The sequence below is a fragment of the Podarcis erhardii genome (assembly GCF_964252035.2).
Source record: "Podarcis erhardii genome assembly, chromosome: 12".
Classification (NCBI taxonomy): Eukaryota; Metazoa; Chordata; class Lepidosauria; order Squamata; family Lacertidae; genus Podarcis; species Podarcis erhardii.
Window position 1 is genome coordinate 5916973 of NC_138513.1, and position 24185 is coordinate 5941157.

The 24185-nt window shown below is 43.9% G+C and overlaps 1 protein-coding gene and 1 pseudogene across 34 annotated transcripts in view; one reads left to right on the forward strand and one right to left on the reverse strand.

Moving 5' to 3' along the window:
• Positions 1-24185, reverse strand: part of LOC309325987 (7-alpha-hydroxycholest-4-en-3-one 12-alpha-hydroxylase pseudogene) — a 354547-nt pseudogene that overhangs the window by 286385 nt on the left and 43977 nt on the right. The window lies entirely within an intron of this gene.
• OBSCN (obscurin, cytoskeletal calmodulin and titin-interacting RhoGEF) overlaps positions 1-24185 on the forward strand; it is a 263745-nt gene that overhangs the window by 219403 nt on the left and 20157 nt on the right. For all 32 annotated transcript variants that reach the window (XM_081834068.1, XM_081834069.1, XM_081834097.1 and 29 more), the window contains 14 exons: positions 11-211; positions 2389-2449; positions 2609-2686; positions 4440-4612; positions 7806-7832; positions 9140-9292; positions 10794-10839; positions 11009-11086; positions 12160-15529; positions 16379-16501; positions 17201-17311; positions 18159-18326; positions 19584-19706; positions 22150-22320. In XM_081834068.1, the coding sequence (XP_081690194.1) occupies positions 11-211; positions 2389-2449; positions 2609-2686; positions 4440-4612; positions 7806-7832; positions 9140-9292; positions 10794-10839; positions 11009-11086; positions 12160-15529; positions 16379-16501; positions 17201-17311; positions 18159-18326; positions 19584-19706; positions 22150-22320 (4883 nt within the window). The remainder of the gene's footprint in view (positions 1-10; positions 212-2388; positions 2450-2608; positions 2687-4439; positions 4613-7805; positions 7833-9139; positions 9293-10793; positions 10840-11008; positions 11087-12159; positions 15530-16378; positions 16502-17200; positions 17312-18158; positions 18327-19583; positions 19707-22149; positions 22321-24185) is intronic.

The window sequence follows — 24185 nt, forward strand, 5'->3', positions numbered from 1 at the left end:
ATCTTCACAGGGGTTCCTTTGGATTGATTAAAAGAGTGGTTCACAAAGGCAACCGAGTGTCATGCGCAGCCAAATTTATCGCCCTACGAAGCAAAACAAGGGATCAAGCCTATCAGGAGAGGGATATTCTAGCCACACTGTCCCATGACAGGATCACCCAGCTGCTGGATCAGTTTGAAACACGGAAAACCTTGATTCTGATTTTGGAGCTGTATCTTTTTTTTCTTTTTCTTTTTTGCTGAATCCTGGAGGGGGAATGTATGTTAACCCTGCTTGCGGTTGTGTAAGATGATGAAGAGAGCTGGTGTTCAGCACTGGTGCAGGTTTTGAAGACAGTGTAATACAATGGTGCCTCGCAAGACGAAATTAATCCGTTCCGCGATTCTCTTCGCCTAGCGGTTTTTTCGTCTTGAGAAGCAAGCCCATTGACAGCTTAGCGGATTAGCGCTATTAGCGGCTTACGGTTAGAAAGCTTTTAGCGGCTTAGCGGATCAGCTGATAAGCGGCTTAGCGGCTTAGAAAAAGGGGGGAGGGGGGAAAAACCGCAGGAACTCGCAAGACATTTTCGTCTTGCGAAGCAAGCCCATAGGAAATTCGTTTTGCGAAGCACCTCCAAAACGGAAAACCCTTTCGTCTAGCGGGTTTTCCGTCTTGCGAGGCATTCGTCTTGCGGGGCACCACTTTAGATTGTGCAACTGGAAGAGAATTGCTGTTTGCCTCAAGCACTGTCAACAGTTGGGCAACCACATTATACTAAATGAAGCTTCTGCACCATTTTCAATGGCGGCCCCACATAAAGCACATTGGAGTAGTCTAGTCTAAAAGTTACCAGAGCTTAGATGACTGTAGCCAAGCGAAGCAAGCCCATAGGGAAATTCGTTTTGCGAAGCGCCTCCAAAACGGAAAACCCTTTCGTCTAGCGGGTTTTCCGTCTTGCGAGGCGTTCGTCTTGCAGGGCACCACTGTAAACCTGAACGTCAAACCAGGAATCAAAACAAAAAATGCACAGAACATTTGTGTCATTGCCAAATATGCTTTGGCATTGTTTACTTGTTTTTTTAAGCATTGCTAATTAATTAATTATTTTTAAGCAAGGCAACTTAAAAACTAACACATTTATTATGGAAGAATCCTTTGCATCACATGTATGGTACTATAAGCACATGTGTTGGTGTCAAAGGGAAATGAAATTGCAGGAAGTAGAGACCGTGGCAGTTATGTTATTTGCAGTTAACATTCACAAATAATGTGTAGCAGATAATGCAAACTTCCAGCATTGATATGTATTGTGGTGGTTTTTTTTTTAAAAAAAACCAACAACTATTCCTGTTCAAGCTACAGATGATAGAACAGAACTCTGTGCTAAGTTGTGATTTTGAGGCTTCAGATTACATTTCATACTCCCTCTGAGGTCTCTTTATTTGAGAAGTCTGCTTACCCCTCAATTGGGTAGGTGGCATTGTGGCCAGGCACCGTCTCCCTTCACAATCCTGCAGTTAGCACATGTGGTCTGTACATACATGGTGCCACAGAAAAAAGGTGGGAGTCATATAATATTTCATATAACATAAAACCTATGGAAGAACGAAAACAACACATCAGCCTCATGAACAGTAAAACAACCTTAGCAATACTCTAACAATAAACAACTTGGCTCCCAGTACATTTCCAAGCACAATTCAACGTGTTGGTGTTGACCTTTCAAGCCCTAAACGGCTTTGGCCCTGTATACCTGAAGGAGCATCTCCACCCCCATCGTTCAGCCCAGACACAGATGTCCAGCTCCGAGGGCCTTCTGGCTGTTTCCTCACTGCAAGAAGTGAGGTTACAGGGAACCAGGCAGAGGACCTTTCTCTGTAGTGGCGCCCACCCTGTGGAATGCGCTCCCGTCAGATGTCAAAGAGATAAATAATTGTATGACACCTTCCATAGACGTCTGGAAGCAGTTCTGTACGCTTTTAATATATCACGTTCTGTTCTGTTTTTGTTGTTGTTGTGTTTCCGTTTATTATGTTGGAAGCTGCTCAGCATGGCTGGGGCAACCCAGTCAGATGGGTGGGGCACAAAAAATAAATCATTATGATTATAATTATGATTAATTCCCACCCACTAATTATTTCTAGAATTGTTCTGTTATCAGCTACACATTATTTGTGGGTTAATAACATAATAATTCCATTGACACCTCTCTCTCTCTCTCTCTCTCTCTCTCTCTCTCTCTCTCTCTTTCTCTTTCACACACACACACACACACACACACACACACACAAAATTAAGTAAGTATATTTGTACTAGAAACTCAAGAGATGTTTGGGGACAGAGAATAATTGATCAGTTGCTTTTTATTGCTCCATAACGAAAAGGGTGTTGTGTTCCTTAGTGTGTTAGATGCTCCAATGAAGAGCTTCTGGACCGGTTGTTCAAGAAGAATGTGGTGACTGAAGCAGAGGTGAAGCTACTTCTTTGTGTTTCTTTTGGGAGGGATGTAGGGTTTTTAGTCAAGATACTACTGTTGTATCCCACAACAGTTCTGAAATCAGAGATATACTTGTGGCATCTAGACAAATCCACTGATAACCTTATATTTTCCCCTCTCCCCCACTTACAGGTCAAGTTCTACTTCAGACAACTTTTAGAAGGGATTGAATATCTCCATAAGAACAAAGTGCTTCATTTGGATATTAAGGTAACGTTTAAAAAGACCTGCATGTTCGGTTCGCTGCATCATTTACGAATTGCTTCGGAGAATCTGGGAAGTTTTCTATGAAGCCAAGTTTGGTTATTGGTTATTTTGACCTATGTGGGGATTCTCTGCTCTGAGTATACAGGTGAAACATGCTTCTACTTCCCAGAGGTCCAATATTGCTCTATTTGCAGCCCTTGTTTTGCTGATTTCATTTAATATTCTAATGTTCTGAGATTGTTAATTTGGGGTTTTCATCAGCTGTACGCTATAATATCACAATTATAACAAATAAAAGCTTGACATATCTCACTTTGCATGTCATGAGTCTATCTCATATGTTAGTTTCACCTTTTATGTTGAATTACTGAAATAAATGAACTTTTCCATGATATTCTAATTTTCCGAGTTTCATCTGTAGATTCCTGCTGAAAAACAAGCACATTATAACATTTGGGTCCGATATTTTCCCTCTAGGAAAAGCTGCAAAGGCAGGATAAAGTCCTTGGGTTCTGCCAAGAGCCTGAAGGGTAGGCAGGGAGAAGGACCATAACTCAGTGAGATGGCACCTGCTTTTCTTTCTTTTTTAAATATTTTTTTATTAATTTTAACATATAAATTATAATACATACCACAAAACTTCAGATCTTATACAATTTTTTTTTTACTTCCATCAGCACCTCTGATGATGCACCGTTCTTTTCACTTCTTGTGCATTTCTTAAATTCATATTGCTTTTAATTATCTTAACTAACCATCCTCCCCTTTATCCATTTTTGCAATAGTTCCAATAATTCACCTCACAAAACTTCTTGCAAACCTACAAATGTGGTCTGGTCATTACAATTACTTTTCAAATAGTCTGTAAATTTACACCAGTCTCCTGTGAATCTCTGGTCCCGCAGATTTCGAATCCTTCCTGTCAGTTTATCTAATTCTGCATAGCCCATTAATTTCATCCTCCATTCTTCTTTCGTCGGTAATTCTTCTTGCTTCCATTTTTGTGCCAATATTATTCTTGCTGCCATCGTTGCATATGAAAACAGCTTAAGGTCTTTTCTATTTATATCACTTCCTACAATGCCCAGTAAAAATGCTTCTGGTTTCTTTATAAATGCATATTTCAACATTTTTTTCATCTCATTGTATATCATTGCCCGGAAGTTTTTCACCTTTTTACATTCCCACCTGCTTTTCATGCAAAAGGTCTCAGATTCAGTTCCTGCCATCTCCAGGGAGGGCTGCAGAGGCATGAAACTCTGGAGAGCTGCTGCCAATCCATGCAGTTGATTCTCTGCTAGATGGACCAATGACCTGAGCCTCAGTATAAGGCATATTCCCCTATTCCTATGAGAGAGATCCCGGAGGTGCAGGTCTTCTCCACACCCTTCTTCCTTGCATTCCTGAGGTTCAGCCAAGAGTTTCAGATTCCCTGGACTACACCCCTCTAAGACTCCAATGAAACACACACAGAGCCTCACCCCACGCTAACTGAGATACCACTCTGTCATTGTTGGGGGGCTTATACCTGGAGGCCTGCTGACACCCCAGAGTTCCTGGAGCTGGGCAGGGCCATTGGCTTATCTTAAGCAGGGTGGGACCCCACTCAGTTGAAGACTAGGGTCTGAACAGGAAGTCATTTGGGGTGCACTTTCAAGTATGGGTTGATACCACAAGAGGGAGGATCCTTGCTTGGTTGACGGGTGGTATCTCCTAGACTCCTCTGCACAAAACACTCTTCTCTCTGCTTCAACAGCCTGCAAACATCTTGATGGTTTATGACGACAGAGATGACATTAAGATCTGTGATTTTGGATTCGCTCAAAAGATAAACCCATCTGAGCCTCAGTACAGTAAATATGGGTCTCCGGAATTTGTCTCACCTGAAATTCTCTCCCAGTCACCCGTATCAACAGCATCCGACATCTGGTAAAATAGATTTTTCCCCTTGGGCTGTTTGTTTGTTTGTTTGCTTGCTTGCTTTTAAATGGAAATATATGTAGGGCTCTAAGGCAGTTGAAGAACAAACTGGAGGTAGTGGAATGACTAGCAGCCATTGAGCATTTTTATAGCGCTGTCAAATGTTCGTATTGCTGCACTTGCATTATCTAGTTGCATCTAGTTATTCCCCCTTCCCCAAAGAGGCTTGTGTGGATGAGGAGAACTGAACTTTCTCCCACCTCACACTCAAGCACCCCAGGCACTTTTTCTTCTAGCCTGGCTCCGGTACCAGGAGAGTGACTGAATGCACAGATTAAGGCAGAGGAACAGTGAGAACTCAGCCCTCCTCACTTGTCTATGCTCCTTTGATGTAAAAAAATTAGGTCCTGCCTCTTGCCTCATGGGGCAGACCTGAGACAACTAAATGACTGTTCTAGTTTATTGCCGGAAGAAATATCAACAACCTCAGATATGCAGATGACACAACCTTGATGGCAGAAAGTGAGGAGGAGTTAAAGAACCTTTTAATGAGGGTGAAAGAGTTGAGCGCAAAATATGGTCTGAAGCTCAACATCAAAAAAACGAAGATCATGGCCACTGGTCCCATCACCTCCTGGCAAATAGAAGGGGAAGCAATGGAGGCAGTGAGAGATTTTACTTTCTTGGGCTCCATGATCACCGCAGATGGTGATAGCAGCCACGAAATTAAAAGATGCCTGCTTCTCGGGGGAAAAGCAATGACAAACCTAGACAGCATCTTAAAAAGCAGAGACATCACCTGGCCAACAAAGGCCCAAATAGTTAAAGCTATGGTTTTCCCAGTAGTGATGTATGGAAGTGAGAGCTGGACCATAAAGAAGGCTGATCGCTGGAGAATTGACACTTTTGAATTATGGTGCTGGAGGAGACTCTTGAGAGTCCCGTGGACTGCAAGAAGATCAAACCTCTCCATTCTGAAGGAAATCAGCCCTGAGTGCTCACTGGAAGGACAGATCCTGAAGCTGAGGCTCCAATACTTTGGCCACCTCATGAGAAGAGAAGACTCCCTGGAAAAGACCCTGATGTTGGGAAAGATGGAGGGCACAAGGAGAAGGGGAAGACAGAGGACGAGATGGTGGGACAGTGTTCTCGAAGCTACTAGCATGAGTTTGACCAAACTGCGGGAGGCAGTGGAAGACAGGAGTACCAGGCGTGCTCTGGTCCGTGGGGTCACGAAGAGTCGGACACGAGTAAACGACAAAACATGTCTGATTTGTAGCAACCAGGCTGACTGATTTGCCTGAAACTCCCAGTGCTTGGCTGTGCTGGTAGTGGACAGAGTAGGGTGGAGCTAGCTAAGGAGACCCTGGCTGCTATTGGGCAGACTGTAGGGGTGGGGCTCATTCTGCTTCTACATTTCATTTCTGCTGGGTAAGGATGGTTTGTTAGAATAAGGCACCTTGGACAAGAGACAGCACAGGAGATAGGGCACAAGAGACAGGCAAACTCTGAATCCCAATGGGAAAGCGGTTGTCTGGCTTAGGTCAAGGGCATGGGTTCTTCTGTATGACAGAGCAGATTACAGTTGGCCCTTGGGCTTCTCCTGGCTACTAGGACTGGCACAGTGGGGTAGAAGAAAGAACAGGGTGCTGTCAGTCTGTGAAGACTGTCGGAGTTCCGTTTGACCGAGCTGAAATAGCTCTCCTCCTCAGACGTTCTTCGGAATCCACCAGGCTCTCCTCCTACAGTGATTAACGACCTAAGCCTTTAATGAGGCTTCAGGCACGTTCCCATTACGCAGAGTATCCAAACAGCAGAAGGACGAGAAATATGTGCTACAGCGCTACGTTTATTTCTAACTACACAGGACAGAAAAGAATATGCATCTGCTCTCTGTGAGAGTCAGTGAACAACTGAAACAAAGAAACAGGAAACCACTAACATCAACATCCATCTCCCGTGAGAATTCCAACAGTCTGGCATGTCAACAGAGTCTTGTGACTCCAAAAACTGCAGAGTGGCATAACAGAAATCTAACAAAGGCTCCTTAGGGCTCCACTGAATGACAACCAGGTGAAAGTAGTGCCTCGAGGGAGTCCAGAGTATTCCCTGAAAAAATTATATGCTAGAAAGCATCCAACATTTTCTATAACTGTTGAAGTCATTTCCTGAATCTCTTGCTATTTCAGTGACATTTAAGTCTCCTTGCTTAAGTGTTCCGTCCCCTTTCAGTACATGCTCCTAGCCAGCCGGAGATGGGGACTGGGGAGATGTGATGGGGCTTTGTAGACTGGGCCACATGTTGATGTCACTGAGGGCACACAAAGCTAATCTAGATAGAGGGCAAAGTTTCCTGTACAGTGGTACCTCAGGTTACAGAGGCTTCAGGTTACAGACGCTTCAGGTTACAGATGCTTCAGGTTACAGACTTCACTAACCCATAAATAATACCTCGGGTTAAGAACTTTGCTTCAGGATGAGAACAGAAATCGCACGGCGGCAGCGGGAGGCCCCATTAGCTAAAGTGGTACCTCAGGTTAAGAACAGTTTCAGGTTGAGAACGGACCTCCAGAACAAATTCATTTCTTAACCCAAGGTACCCCTGTACTGGTCACCATGGTGATCCTGGCCAGTTAGGAAGGGAAGGGCAAGCAAAGCGTGTTCAGGGCAATGTTTCCTGAGATGCAGCCACACTTGGAATATTGCACCCATGTCTGGTTTCTGCATCCAGGAAACGTGTGCAGAAGTGGGGAAATTGAAGAAAGAGGCAATCAGAGTGACCAGGGGTCTGGAGTCCACCCACACTCCAAAATAAGAAAATAAGTAAAATAAGGATTTCGCTGTGAAACCGCCCACCCATGTCAAACAACACCGTTCTTCATATGCCAGCCTCATCTCAATAATATACTGTCTGAATTCCTTAAAGGGCTTCTGTACGGCTTGCCAAGCTGTTTCTGGACCTACATTACATTCATGGTTGTGTCCCAAATTATTGGCTCAACCCATATGTATTGGATTTGTCATAAAGAAAGTTCTAAGATCGTGACATAGTTGTTGTTAGGTCAACCATTAATATGATTGCTGCAGGGTCAACCCAGATGGTCATTTAGATGATCACCACATTAACATAATGAAATTGTCGACACATATTTTATGCAAATGAAAATCTTTTGCTGATACACACCTTTCCCCCCCCTTTCAGGCCTGTTGGTGTTATTTGCTATTTAAGGTAAGCACTTCAAATTAAAATAGCATTATATGCGGATACATCTTTGTCACTTTATAGTATAGAAAAATATGGTCTTATGTCAGAATACAAAATAAATTGGCCAAAGTCAGAGCTTGTTACCATTAAGTGATCTTCCTTATTAAAAGAATATAGAATTGAATTTTAGTATAAATTCATCTAATAACCTAGTCAGGTATCTTGGAATAAAACTGGTGTCTGGACACAAGCAATATTGCAAAAATTAATTACTTCAAAACTAAACATACAATCTGGTACTGGAAGGTGGGTGAAAATTAAGTCATTGTGATTAGCTGGAACTTAAAGCAGTGAAAATGACACTTCTCTTCAAATTTTTGTTTCTATTTATTTTCTTTATTTATAAATAAGTAGTTGGGAATTGAAAAGCTGGCTAAAAATTCTGGATACTTTTATGTTGAAAATAAGTGAGTCCTATACTATGTGAGCAACATCATACTTGGATGGTTTGTTGGTACCTAACCTGTGGTTATGTGGGTCATTCCATGTCAGTTCAGTGCGGTCGTGTCACCCACCATCTTGGATTTTGATGAAACTTGGTGTACACCTTTCCCTTATGGTAGAAAGAAACCCCCTACAGGTGTAGCCTCAATATCACCTGTAAGTTTTATTTTTTTCTTCTATCAATGCCATATACTCGTTGAGAAAGATGTATCTTCTGCCAGTTATTGTCTGTGGGAGTTGTACAATACCAAGCATATGAGGAAATGGTATTGCGCAAGAATCATCGCGGCTAGGCCAGCAGAAATCCTCATCATGTTATTGAGCTCTGTGTAAAATTTCAAAGAGATCTGATCATTGGTTATGGAGTGGGGGAAATGTACACAAGGCTGAGGATGTCAAGAAGGACAGAAACCCAGATTTCACAAAACTTTGAAGTGCTATAAAATTAAAACCGTTTGAGATAGAGGGGAAAAAATTAAGGGAGTTTTTTTCAACCATAAGAGAAGGGTGTACACCAAGTTTCATCGAAATCCAAGATGGTGGGTGACAACAGCCTTGTTTTTTGTGTTGATTTGGTGTGGCATGACCTGTGTCCTATCTGGCCACTGTGAACATAAATGAATTCCAAGGTCAACGAAGGTCCCAGAGTGTTTCTAGTTCATCAAGGAAGTTTGATTTTTAACCGCAAAGGGGATTAAATACAAGGGTGATACATACATACATGTACAAATCTGTGGATTAGGGCTGTAGTGTTTCTCCTCTGTTGTTATTACCCGTAAGGTGGGGAACAATGTTTAAAATATCTATATTTCATTTCAAACAATTAGCTTGACATGCAAGTCTCCATTTGCTGGGGAAAATGACAGAGCAACCCTCCTAAATATTCAGAATGGAACAGTTTCATGGGATATTCCTGATTTTGTGCATCTGAGCAAAGAAGCACAGGATTTTATCAGAACGATACTGCAACCGTCTCCAGAGTGAGTATTCTTTTTAATTTTCCCAGTGATATAATTCTTTTTTTAAAAATAATTTTTATTAAGTTTTCCATTTAACAACCCAATCATATCACATTAATTATTCCAAATTATACCAATACATATCATAAAGTCCAAATATTTTGCCAAATTATAATTTGGGGGGGGGGGGTTCCCCATGCTTTGAGTTCACTAAGGGTCCAGTCATCTCATATTTCTGCTGCTTTTAGTGTTCACCAGTCCCATCTTTGGATCTTCCTGTTGTTGTCCGTTTTCTTCTTAATAGCCTCTGAGTTGTTTCCACAGGAGAGTTAAAGTAAGCATTGTTATGCTTCTGTGTGAACTTGTAAGGCTCTCCCCTTTTTAAAAAAGCTGGTAAATCTTTTGTTTGCAATAAATCTTCACACCCTGATCCAAAAGTCCTCGGGCGGCAGGCACCATCTTTCTCAGTTCCGATGAAATAAAATCTAAGTGTCTGCTCGTTAATTTTCCCAGACAGGTTGCACCATAAATCAGTCTTTCCAGGGGAGGATTTGCCAAGTCGAACTTAGAATACAATCATGATAACAGAGCAATGGCTCACCTCCCCCTCTGACTATTAATCTCGCAACATAATCTGTCTCATAATGGTGGATCCCAATTAAAAACTGCGTCACAAGAGAGCCTTTTATTTTCTTTCCAAATCTTTCCAAAACAAAGGCTTTAGTTGATATTTTTATTTCCACACAGTTTATTTTCCAGTCTCACTTGCTATAAGTTGTATGATGGTTCTTCTGGGGGTGGGGGTTGTTAGGTAATATCGTAATAAAAAAAAGAAAAAGTCTCCCCCCTTTCCATTCCGTTTCAACATAGATGTTGAAAAGATGTTATTCTTTGATGTATCTTCTGTCCAGTCCATTCCATCACTCTTAACTTCTCAGTGGCAGGCTTAATTAGCAGCTAACATACCCTTTTCTTCACTTGAAGCATGTGCAATAACTTTTATATCCAGTTTTTTATCTTAAGTAATGCAACTAGATTCACTCTCAGAGACGGCGTCAGGGAGATCCGAGCTCGCTCGAGGGCTTTCCGTCCAGTGCCCTCATCCCCTCCTTCTTTCGAACTCGGGGGTGATTTATGGGCAACCGCGGACGAGGCTGCATCTTCCCTTCCACTGGGAAGAATTTTGGGAGGCTGATTTACTCCCATATCAGCCCCTTAATTACCTCGTGTGAGCTGGAGAGATGGTATTGTTGGCCATCTTCCAAGGTGCCCCTAGCGCGCCCCCCCCCAGTGATATAATTCAAGGGTGTGTGTGTGTCAGTTCTCCAGCTCTTAGAATCATAGCCATTCAGACACAACAAGTAGCTGCAGAGTAGCACAGTTAGGCTCACCAGCTGCCACACTAGAACAATTCATCTAAGCAAACCAGGATTCTTGGCTGTTTAGCATATTGGAAAATATTCTTGGTAGACAGGACCATACCATGACACACAAGCTAAAACCTGTTTTTCTCTCTTCCCAGGGCAAGGCCTAGTGCTATGGAGTGTCTCTCCCACACATGGTTTATGGTAAGCCCTCATGAGTTCCCCATTCAATAGATACACCCTTAACCATCAGTGCTAGTGTTTTCTGGCAAATGAAAGTCACTTTTCTGAAACACGTGATGCCAGATTCTTTTTAAATTGACATTTTAACGTTTATATTTATGTTAATTTATTCCTTCCCTCCCCTTTACAGCATAACCTCCCACTTGAAGAAGCTCACTTCATAGATACAAAGCAGCTCAAATTTTTCGTGTCCCGAAGCAAATGGCAGGTTAGTAGGCTCCAGCCCAGACACTGGACTGTGCTTCAACATGTTTTTGTTCCTTATTCAGTTTCTAGAGAATTGCAGAACCTGCAGTTCAGGAGATCTGTTTTTCTCTCTAACATACCGTAGATTCCGGCATATAAGACGACTTTTTAACCCCAAAAAAGAGGTTAAAAAGTTGGGGGTCGTCTTATACGCCAGGTATGGCTGCATTGGGCGGCGGGCTCCACTCCACTCCGCACCAGGAGGAAGCTGCCCAGCGAAGCCAGCTTAGCATCGCTGGGCAGCTTCGCTGGGCAGCTTCCTCCCGACATGGAGCCCGCTGCCCACTGCTGCTGCCCAGCAAAGCTGCCGAAGTGTATAAGATGAACCCCCAAATTGGCAGCTGCCAATTTGGGGGGTCGTCTTATACTCCCAGTTGCCTAATACGCCAGAATCTGTGGTATGTGTTTTCAACTGCCCATTTGTCATATTTACACATTACAACTTTAGCAGTACATGTTAAAAAATGTTAGCTGCACACCTAAAAACACATTATTATTATTTTATATTTGTATACTGCTCTTCATCCAGAGATCACAGGGTGGTTCACAACACAAAAATATAAAATGAGAACACAAAATATGTAATAAAAACAAAAACAAAACAAAAGCCCTCCTCCCACAAACACATTTAAAAGGACATAGAATGTTAATCAGCCAAAGGCTAGGTTAAAGAGAAACGTTTTCTCCTAGCACCTAAATATATGTAATGAAGTTGTCAGGTGAGCATTCTAGGGGGAGAGCATTCCACAAACGGGGAGCCATCACAGAATATTATGTGCAAAAGGAGCTCAATATGAGGTTGCAAATAACACACTTTGATTGCCATTGGTTCACTATATAGTTTCCTTATTTGCAAAAAAAACAAACAAACACCAAACCCATTAAAACTGCTGCAGGCTAATGTGCACTGATCAAAAATTCTGTTTCCCAAGAAGCCCATCTGAGCATCCATTAGAGCCTCTTGTTGTGCCTTAACTGGTTTTCTCCTCTCACTTGCTTTAACCCCTTTGCCTTGTGTTTTATTCCACTGCCCAGCGTTCTCTTATGAGCTATAAATCTGTGCTGGTGATGAGACCCATCCCAGAAATCCTGGAGAAAACTCATAAGACCACCTCTCTTGGCATCTCCCGACACCTGTTGGAAGAGAGCAGCTCATCGAGCACCAGTGGATCATCTTCAGACAATGAGATTTCGGCCTCCGCGGGAAGAAGGCACTTTGGCCCTACGCCAGGACTTCACTTATCTGTGCTTGAGGGATCGGATTACCCAGAATACCAGGAGTCCATAGCAGAGGCTAAGAATTCTGAATCCTCGCTGCCACTGCTGATTACAAGACCTAAACAGGCTTCAGCGAAGAGGCAACAGGGTGATCAAACACGCCAAGAAAGTGAAGAATTAATGCCTCGGGGACCAACGTTTGACACAGCTTCTTCGCAAGATAAAGCTGGTTTATTGGTACCTGGAGAAGGGGAAATTGAAAGCACCGAAGCAGGAAGGTCCCCTGGATGCGTCCCCAGACATAGTGTCATAAAAAGTACTTTCTACAGCCAGCCTTCTGAGAGTCTTGCCGATGTGCCTTCATCACCAGGCAAAGAGCACAGGAAGCATTTAGAAAGAGCAAAAAGAACCTATAGAAAAGCCGGCTATTCAAAATCAGCTTTAAGTGGCCTCCGTGAACCCCTTCTAGAACAGTTCGAATTGGGAGAGGGAGGATTGTCTGGGGATGAAGAAACTGAGTGGGGCAGAGAAGGCGGAGCTGCTCCTCTGATGACCAAATCGGCTTCTTTTGATACTGCGCAGAAATCGCCGCGAGTTACTTTTCAAGTTTCCAGCAGAAGCCGTTCACTGGACGACTACAAGATGAGAGCGACAAGCTTTGCTGAGGAGCAGTACATTGAGGAAGAAGAGAGCGACTTAATTCCCGAGGGCAGTGCTTTTGAGGCTTGCAGCGAAAGGGGCTCAGAAAAGACTTCTGCAAAGGAAGGCTCAAAGAAAATTGTGAAGGGTGAAGTGCCATTTGCACAACTTGGTGAGAGTCACAGCTTGTCTTCGGCTGCTCAGCAGCAAGAGAAGGCGTTGATTTCAACACCGCCATCTGAAAAAGGAGAGGGTCTGCTTCAGAAACCAGGGCTACCTCTTGCGACAAAGCCCGGAACATCTACCCTAGGAAGGGAAGACTTGGTTCTAACTGCTCAGCAGTCAGATTTAGCCCCAAAGGGTGAAAGTGAGGAAAGGCTATTACCTCAGACATTCAAAGCTCCTCTTTGCAAGGACGCGGTTCCTATTCTTCCAAAGGGAGAGAGCTCAGATTTGAGAGTCACTCCGCCAGAAACAGCCCCATTGGTCTCTCAAGACAGTGGGAAGGGGAAAGGCCTCCCTCATAATACAATGCTGTCTTCTGTCCAGGGCAAAGAAGGACCTGCCGTTCTTCAGGGGGCATTTAAAAGTGGAGACCAGTTGCCTCAAGTTCCTTCTCTTCAGGGTCAGCAAATTCAACAAGTTGTTAAGACAAAGGGCAAAAGCCCAGGGGCCCTGCAGACTATGCCAGTGGTGGAAGGCTCTTTGGTTTTACAACAGAAGCCTTCAGAAGTTCTCCTGGAGAGTAAGAGCTCAAGTCTTCCGGGCTCACAGGCAGCTGGAGGGAAAGAGCAGCAGATTCTACCACAGAAACCATCAGCACCCAGCCAGGCAAAATCAGCTGCATTAAAGGGCAAAGGCACAGCTAGTTTAACTATTTCTCAAGCGAAAGCTGCCCCTGTTTCGAAAGCTGAACCTAAGCATTTATACCAAACACCTCCCATGCACAGTGAGATGAAAGTTCCTGTTCAAGAAGGTGAAGTTCCTGCTGGCTTAGAGACTTTGCCTGCTTCTATATCAGTCTCTCATGGAGAAAGCCAAAAGCCTCCTAAGTCCTTCATTCACAGCAAAGCAGTGCCTGCTCCTGGTGAGATGAGGGAGCCTTCTCAACAAGCAGATACCGCCCAAGCATTGATCCATGAGGGGGAACACCATAAACATCTACAGCAGAGACATTTTGCCCCAGGAAAGAGAAAGCTTGATGCCTTTCCTGGAGAGAGGCAAATTTTAACAGCTTCACAAGGCAAAGCTATTCCAATTTCTCTCTCTGAACCGGAAGAACGAGAACTCATTTATCGTACACAACTTGCTTCCAGTGAGTCTGTATTCCAGAAAGACCAAGGGCCATCTGTTTCAGGTTTCTCCCAAGCAAGAGTTGTGCCATTTTCCGCCTCTGGGGGAGAAATCCCGGTTACTCAAAAGGAAACCCCATATTCCATTGGACAAGGAAGAACCAGAGGACATGTTCATCATCAGAAACCTGCTATTTATAGTGATACAGAGGCTGAAGCCCTGGAGTACTTAGTTGATGAGATGGTTTGCCTGTCAAAAGAGATGACTGCTTTAGCAGAGTCTGTTTCTGATCCAGAGGGATCCAGGAGACACATTTCTCCATCCAGGGAGGTGTTCTACCCAGGCTCACCTGGGCAAGCAGTAAGACCGGCCACCAGATACCTTGTTCGGAGAGGAAAAAGAGAAGGGGGCATTGGCTTAGCAGACCCCTCAGAAGCAGATATTATATATCCTGGAGAAGAAGAGTATTTCAGTGTGCTACCTTCCATGGGCAAGAAAGCCAGGATGTCTCCCCCTTTCGAAGGCATGGGTTATGTAGGCGCAGAAATGCCCATGGTATCTCATTTTGGTAGTTCGGGGTTTGGGGACAGATTCTCCTATTACTGTGACAGCCAAAGAAGTGACCAAATGTGCGAAATCCGCTTAGTACAGATTCAGGACCTCTCAGAGGACATGCCTCGTCCTGATAGCAAGACAGCAAAATTTGACATTTCTGAAGTAGAGCCTGCCTTTCTCAACCTGTACGAACTCTATGACATTGTGTATTTCCCATTTGAGTTCCTCAGCTTCAGAAAAGCCCCAGAGAATCTACCCAGCAAAAGACGTTTGCCTATGGGCGAAAAAGCAAAGTTGCTACCGGGAATGAAATCTCATGCACATCAGGATAAAAAAATATGTACCAGGGATGATAACTTGAAAGGTGAGGCTGTACAGGAAGCTCCCAGAGATGAAGAGAAAACTCCACCTGAGTTGGACGTAGAGCCAAAAGAAGCCAAAGCACCCCGGCTAGGAAATAGGTCTGATTCAGAAGGTAACATACCGGCTGGGTCTCAACAAATCTATGGTCTCCTGGAAGACCCAGCCAAACAGCGGAGGAGCTCTTTACAAGACAAAGTGGGGCTCTTCAAGCCCTTTGTCAGATCTCAGTCCGTGGAGTTGGTGGAGCAAAGTCTAAAGAAGAAGGTAAAAGCATCTGTCACCCACCTCTCAAGAATGTTGACGAGAAAGTCATCTTCTGATCAGGAAAGCAGGGAAGGTAATAATTTTATATGTGTGCATGTTTCTTTTCTTAGGCTCAGGGTAAAGGAGGTCTGAAGACCTGGCTCAGTGAGAGGTGACCATGAGAAGTTACCAGTTATCTGAGAACCTGCTACAGCAACCCTAAAATGTTGCTCTGAAGACCACCTTCACTAGATACTTAACTACAAAGACCCAAACACACATTGTGATTAAGCACAGTAACTGAGAAGGCAGTGGCTGGAGTAGGATAAATTCTTCTCTCAAGCATGCAATTATGTACACCATTTTACATGGCTTTCCCAAAGGCTTAAGTGGCCCTATTGGGTTCTTTTTGGCTGCCTCATTGTATGAGTTCAGGGCAGGTGCCAATGATGTAGAATCACAGAATAATAGAAGTGTAGAGCTGAAAGGGATCCTGATCAAAGTCCGAGCACCTGCAATGCATCTGAGCCATACAGGAATCCAACCTGCAACCTTGGTGTTATCAGCACTGTGCTCTAACCAACTGAGCTATCCAGGCTGTCCTAAAAATGTATATACAGTCATACCTCGGGTTACAGACACATGTTGCATTTTTTTGGGTTATGGACTGCCGAAACCCGGAAATATCGGACTGGTTACTTCCAGGTTTCAGTGGTCGCACATGCACAGAAGTGCTAAATCGCGCTTTGCGCATGCGCAGAAGCTCTGAATCGCAACCCGCGTGTGCGCAGATGCGCTGCTGCGGGTTGCAAACATGCATCCCGCACGGATCACATTCTCAACCCGAGCATGCACTGTATATATAAATATGTAGTTAAATCACTAATGCCTAAGGCACCCATCACTTGGTTGTCTTTACAGTGGTTCATTTCATTTTCAACAGGCTCAGAGGAGCGGAAGGGTGAGCTACAAGAAAGAGCATCTTTGACAGAGGCTTCTGGAGGCTTGAAAAAGAAAACAGGGTTCCCTTCATTTACTCTTCCAAGCCTCAAAACAAAGGAGAAAGGTACTATCACATTGTTTGTTTGTTGCATTACAACTAGACCCTGGGAAAGCACAGTTTGAAAATGGTAGAAACGTTGTATGATTGAAGCTTCCTTATTAAATTAAAAAGGTAAAAGTTAAAGGAGCCCTGACAGTTAAGTCCAGTCGTGAACGACTCTGGAGTTGTGGCGCTCATCTCGCTTTACTGGCCGAGGGAGCCGGCGTTTGACCACAGACAGTTTTTCCGGGTCATGTGGCCAGCATGACTAAGCCGCTTCTGGCAAAACCAGAGCAGCACACGGAAACACCATTTACCTTCCCGCCAGAGCGGTACCTAGTTATCTACTTGCACTTTGACGTGCTTTCGAACTGCTAGGTTGGCAGGAGCAGGGACTGAACAACGGGAGCTCACTCCGTCGCAGGGATTTGAGCCTCCGACCTTCTGATCGGTAATCCCTAGGCTCAGTGGTTTAGACCACAGCGCCACCCGCGCCCCCTCTTATTAAATTAGCCATCGTACAAATTGCACCAATACAAAGGACCAGCTAGGATTGCTAGATTGCAACCTGGAGATCTGGAAATGGGAGAGAATGCAGCTTACTCCTCTGGTTCTCTCTGTTGATTTAGAAATGTGTGCTAGAGAAGGTAATACCCAACGCATTTCAGGTATCTGCTTTCTGCCTCACTGATCTGTGTTCTCTAAATCTCTCTTCCTTTTCAGCACCTTCTTTTGCTGAAGAGCTCACTGACCAGACCATTGCCTTGGGACAGTCTCTGACGCTGTCCTGCCGGACATCTGCCCATTCATCACCCAACGTTGAATGGTTCAAAGGTGATGTAACCTCCACACCTGGCCACCTGCGATGAATCTGTAACAGGGATGGTTTGGGGCAAAGCAAGGAGGAAACGGCAGAACCATTTCTCTATTTGTTAGACCCTTTTCTTCAACAAATCCCTTCCCACACTTTAACATGTGCATAACATGTGGGAGAAAGAGGGTAGTGAATGAATGAGGTGGGAATGGAAGCTAGAATTTCCCTACCTGAAATATGCACAATTAGGCAGGCACCTTTGCTATATTGTTTTAGATACCTCCTGAACTTTTTGTTTTGGCAAACCTACCCAGGCTTATAATATAATTACTTATATGTCTTTTTAAAATTTGCTGGTTTCTCTCTTTCTTCTTCTTCTTCTTGATATATTTTTATTAGTTTTTAATTTTAGTTTTATGCATATATTTGTTTTCGCTTAAACTGAATCTTAGCCGTTATTAGTCTTCCAATTTTATTTGTACAACACTTGGAAAACTGCTTGATCGAGTAGCTTATAAATTTCCTATTTAAATAAATCTAGAGCCTATAAAAGGAAAGGCTGCTCAAAAGGATAGCTGTTTTGTTATCAAGTCAACATAGGCATCCATCCCATCCAGGGGAAAGAAAATCAGCCATTATTCTGAACCCAGGAACCAAGAGGGAAGGATTCCCATTTCTTTTCAAGCCTCATGGCTTCCAGGTCTACTCTAGAGGAGAGTCGCTCCCACCCTCTGCACCCTACATTCTAGGGCTGACGTAATGCCTCTACGCAAGATTCTTCACGTACCTCTTTCTGTGATTTCATAAGATTTCATAACCCTGACCCATTCATATATATTATTTTTGTATTTCATTTCCACCTTCCAGATGGAGCAGCCATTCGTAGTACGGACAGGATCCTGATCTCCTCTACGCTCAAACACTTCCAGCTTTTAACAATATTAGCAGCCACATCCAATGATTTTGGCACTTACACATGTGTAGCCACCAACGCCCAGGGCACAGTTTCCACCTCCTGTGTAATAAGGAAAGCAGGTAAAGGAACAAATTGTTTCCCCTTTGATCCTTTGAACATGTAGCATAGCATTTCCCAAATGATCTTTGGCAGGAAAATCCTAGCACGGCTTTCTCTCTGACAGGCCAACTTTCCATGTGCAGCAATATTTTTTGTGCAGGACAGCATTCAGAAATACAGTGGTACCTCGGGTTAAGTACTTAATTCGTTCCAGAGGTCTGTTCTTAACCTGAAACTGTTCTTAACCTGAAGCACCACTTTAGTTAATGGGGCCTCCTGCTGCTGCCGCGCTGCCAGAGCACGATTTCTGTTCTCATCCTGAAGCAAAGTTCTTAACCCAAGGTACTATTTCTGGGTTAGCAGAGTCTGTAACCTGAAGCGTATTTAACCTGAAGGGTATGTAACCCGAGGTACCACTGTAGAGCCTTTCTGCTTTCTCTGAATCAATACAGTCTATCAGGAATCATTCACAAAGGCCTTGTCCCATCTTGGAATGCAAGCTGGTGACATCTCTAAAGCTCCCCTGTTCTCACTGGCCCCAGCCTCCCAGTAGCTCCAGTAAAACAAAATGGGAGGCTGAGCTACAAGCTATGACTGGAGGTCCATGTCTATACCTCCATAAAGACTCTGAGAACTTTCAGGCAATTAGTATGACTCTTGCAGCAAGGAGAAAGAGGCAGCACTACAGATGGGCTTGAGCAATGTGTCTGTCAAGTCCTGGGGTGTTTGGGGTTGTTACCTGCTAAATAACTGACAAACAACAGGCGCCGGCATAGGATAGTCAAATTGGACTTACCACTAATTGGCATGCAATCAGCACATCTAGTTTCTGCAATACAAATAGGAGTTGTGATCTGCGGATAAGGCAATCCAAGCATTATCAGCACCATGTGATTGAAAATGGGGTTAGCTCTTTTCCCTATGACAAAATCCTGATGAAAATTGCCCCCTCACTGAAAGCAGTAGTCACACAGTAGGGTAGCTTCTGCTGGTGGGAGAAATTTCTTTGGGCAAATAGTAGTTGTAAGGGGAGCATTTTCATTGGGTTTGTGGCATGGGGCATCAAACTCAGTTCCCTTCCTCTTGGCAGCTATGTATGCTTTAAATATCTATGATGTTGATGTTTGTTTACTAAACTGATATACCACCCTTCATCCGAATATCATAGGGTGCTTTACAGCATCAGGCACAAGAGCTAAAGTTTGGTCCTAAGCTTACACTGTGGATGGCTTCATTCTACCAGTCACAGACTTAAATTTTGTCTTCCACTTTGACAGAGACACCTTCGAACCCACCGTCTCCTGATATTGTTGAGGTTCTTGAAGATGGAGTGGAGTTGGCCTGGAAGCCTGTGGAACTGAACACTCCCGTTACTTACTCTGTACTTTGCAAAAAAGATGGTAAATAAATGAGAACTCATTGTACAAACTGCTTCCTTGTACAAACTGACCCTTCCAGCTATGATTCTAGGATCCAGCCTGTGGTTTCTGGTGGAAGGTATTTCCTGCATTGTCAGGGTGGTGATGTGGTCTAAACCACAGAGCCTAGAGCTTGGTGATCAGAAGGTTGGCAGTTTGAATCCCCGCAATGGGGTGAGCTCCCATTGTTTGGTCCCAGCTCCTGCCAACCTAGCAGTTTGAAAGCATGTCAAAATGCAAGTAGATAAATAGGTACCGCTCCGTCAGGAAGGTAAACGGTGTTTCTGTGTGCTGCTCTGGTTTGCCAGAAGCAGCTTAGTCATGCTGGCCACATGACCCGGAAGCTGTCTGTAGACAAACACCGGCTCCCTCAGCCTATAGAGCGAGATGAGTGCCGCAACCCCAGAGTCATCCGCGACTGGACCTAATGGTCAGGGCTACCTTTACCTTTACCTTTACTTTTACCTTTACCTTTACTAGAAACATTGCTGAGGCATCTCTCAGGCCCCACCACAACTACAAAATCATAAAATAACCTGGAGCAGTCTAATCATAGAATCATAGAATCATAGAGTTGGAAGAGACCACAAGGGCCATCGAGTCCAACCCCCTGCCAAGCAGGAAATACCATCAGAGCACTCCTGACATATGGTTGTCAAGCCTCTGCATAAAGACCTCCAAAGAAGGAGACTCCACCACACTCCTTGGCAGCAAATTCCACTGTCGAACAGCTCTTACTGTCAGGAAGTTCTTCCTAATGTTTAGGTGGAATCTTCTTTCTTGTAGTTTGGAACCATTGCTCCGTGTCCGCTTCTCTGGAGCAGCAGAAAACAACCTTTCTCCCTCCTCTATGTGACATCCTTTTATACATTTGAACATGGCTATCATATCACCCCTTAACCTCCTCTTCTCCAGGCTAAACATGCCCAGCTCCCTTAGCCGTTCCTCATAAGGCATCGTTTCCAGGCCTTTGACCATTTTGGTTGCCCTCCTCTGGACACGTTCCAGTTTGTCAGTGTCCTTCTTGAATCCACTCCCACAACTCAGGTATCATAAGGTCAAGCCATAAAATCATATAATCTCAGAGTTGGAAGGGACCCAAGGGTCATCTAGTCCAACCCCCTGCAATGCAGGAATCTCAGCTAAAGCATCCATGACAGGTGGCCAGCCAACCTCTGTCTTAAAATTCCAATGAATTTATATGAAACTATATGGAACTTGGCGAACTGACTGGGAGACTCCGGGACCAGAGAGAAGAGACAGTGGAAGAAGATTAGGAAAAGTTTAAAGAATATTTGAAGAAAAAAAATGTTAATATTTAAATCTTAGAATAGCTTTGGAAGTGGATATAGGCTGTAGGGTTAGAAGTAGAAGATAGTGTATTTTAAAATAGTATTATATGTGAGGGATAAAATGTGAAGCTTTTTATGGTAAAAGTAAGTGTGATAAAAAATTAAAAAGATATATGTAAACTGCTAAAGATGAGGTAAAATGAAAATCAGACAGGGGGGACTTGGGGAAGCTCACCTAACAATGTTTAGAAAAAACAAGGATAAGACAAGAATTTGTTTGCATTGTTTGTTTTCTCTGTTTGTGTTGTTTATTTGTCTTATAAAATGAATAATTTTTTTGGGGGGGGGGATGAAAAATAAAATTGCTATGAAGGCAATAACCTCCCGAGGGAGACTGTTCCACTGTTGAACAGCTCTTACTATCAGCTGTATTTAGTCAGCATCTCCTTTCTTGTAACTTGAAGCCATTGGTTTGAGTCCTACCTTCCAGAGCTGGAGAAAACAAGCTTGCTCCATCTTCCACGAGACAACTCTTTAGATAAAAGCGAAACATGATAGAGCCAGCCTTGCCAATAGCTCCCCCACCCCCCTTCTACTAACAAATAGTAATTGAGGGTGGGGTGCTTGTTGCTTCAAATCCTATAAAATACGTTGCACAAGAGACTACAACAGGACAAGCGAAAGTGAATGTGGTGCAATCATATTGCTCTGGATTCTCTCTGAAATGCTTTCCATAATGAAAGCTCTGCACTCCTGAGAAATCTGGATTTGCATCTAAGCTTTTTCAGTTCTCTTCGGCAGAGAGGGGCTTTTAAAAGCAATCTGGTTCCTTTCCCAATCTTGAGAAAGTATGAGGCTGCTTTCAAGGAAACAGCCTGAAGTAACATAAAATTCATTTTAAAAAATGAAATCCTATAGAGAGGGGAGAAGGACGAGATGCAGAACTGAATATTGTGCTTTTCAGAGATCGCACACATCTCTTTAATGATGCACCTGTCTAAAGTGGTAGAAGACAGGATATTAATTTCTGCAATAGCTGGAAATCTCCCTCCCTGTGCGTCCTAATCCAAGCCCATCTGGTCAAAATACGACATTGTTACACTAAACTTTATTCTTCTCTTTTGTTGGCCCAGACGGTGAATGGAAGACTCTGGCCAGTGACATCTCGGAGTGCTGCTACACTGCTGAGCATCTCCCTCGGGGTTTGGTGTTATCCTTCCGGTTTGCCTGCGTCAGCAAAAGTGGTGTAGGGCCGTATAGCAACCCAACTGCCAAAGTGAGAATTGGTGACACGGATCCAGCAGGTAACAACATAATCCACTCTGAATAGAGTTCCTGTACTTTTCCTCTCCAGCAGCATAAGCCTGGAAATGCCTTTTATAGCCACATGAGCAGACAGGGTTCCTTAGTTCCCTCCGTCCTTCTCATTCAAGCTGGAATCCTTATCTTTGCATTTCTGCCTTTGCTCCTCCATGGAAAGAACTCTCCAAAACACCACAGGGGGATGAACAGGTCTCATGACTTATGCCATTTCACCGTAATCCAGGAGACTTAGCCATGCCTACAAACCCAACTGCATGTGCTAGACCCAGGGCCTTCTCTTCATGTTGTTGTTGTTGCTGCTGCTGTCCCAGTTGCAGCTCCTTGTTCTCCATTGGAGGTCAAGTCTCAGCATCATCTTGTTTTCAGGAGCAACTTTCTACGGGGCAGGAGGGACTAGGGAGAAAGTGTGAGGAGAATCAGAACTTACAGGGTTTAACAGTTCTGTGTGACGTCTCACATTCTGAGGCGTGGTTTGGTTCACATACGGGAATCTTTCTTTGTGTGTGAGTTTCCTTTCGGTTTTGGCTGAGAGACGAAAGAATGTCTGCTCTCTCCGGGCTGATTTATGGTGTTTTTCTTCTCATTAAAGGCTGTTAGAGATTAGCAAGAAGCCTGCGAACAGTCTGATTTATTATCCACACACAAGGCAACACTTTCTACCGCTGCAGAACTCTGCTAAGGACTCTGCTAAAAGAGCTCAAGTTTTTTCTATCGGCACAGGCGTCCATCGGCACAGGGGAAGTGTGCCGGGCACCATCTTATCTCAGCAGAAAGTCCATTCAGTTGACATTTAAAGACAGATTTACATATTTCACACTTTAAGAAACAATACACAAATGGGAATCCAGCTGTGCTTTGATGCACTTTTCCGAATTTTGCAAGTAATGTGTAGAAAAAGGCATATAACAGGGTTGAGTGGACATATAAATGCATAAATTAATGAAAATAACATGCAGAAATGCATTATTTTTTGAGGGGGGAATGCTTTGCAAAACAATGCATATCATGCAATTATATACAATAATATTTTAGGAGAATGTGTATTAGGAGAAATTTCCACTAAAATACTATTGAATTTTCATGAGGACCTTTTATCTTGTTTAAAATCACAACCTACGTGGCAAAGTGAACCTAAGATTGGAAAAATGAGAAAACAAGAGAAACTGAAATTAACAGATTTGCCTACCCCTAGGAGGCACTGCCACAGGAACAGGCAACTTGCAATTTCTAGAGCATATGCAGGAACTCTTTCAGCAGTGCCTGAGAGCTCACTATTTTAAACATCACGCAGTGAGCTCTGGACCTCATTCCCCAATGACCCTCCCAGGTGCTAAGACAGACAGAGGGGGCCTCTGGGTAGTTCCACCTCCCTCAGAAGTTTGAGTGGCATGCCTTCTCCTATGTGGCAGCCCCTAAGTTGTGGGATTCCCTCCACACAGAGAGGTGTGTGACTTCTTTGCTACACAGCTTTCGGAGAATGCTGAAGACGCTCCTGTTTACCCTGATCTTTTACACCTGAGATGCGTGTTTTTGGGTCAATATACAGGTACACCCATCTTCTTTAGCCTTGATCCTCGTCGCCAGTGTTAAGTTGTGGGTGAACATATCAAACGACACAGCGCTCTCCCCCCCGCCCCTCCCATCCCTACCTGCCTGGTGGCGGCAGCGGAGGAGGAAGAGCAAGCAGCCCGAAAGTGCTGTTTTTAGGCTGCTCATTCCTCCGTCGCCAACAGCGGCAAAGGCGGAGGAGGAGGAAGGAGCAGCCTGAAAGGGACCCTCACACGACTATAAGCTGAGGGGGGCTTTTTCAGCATAAAAAATGTGCTGAAAAAGTCGGCTTATACAC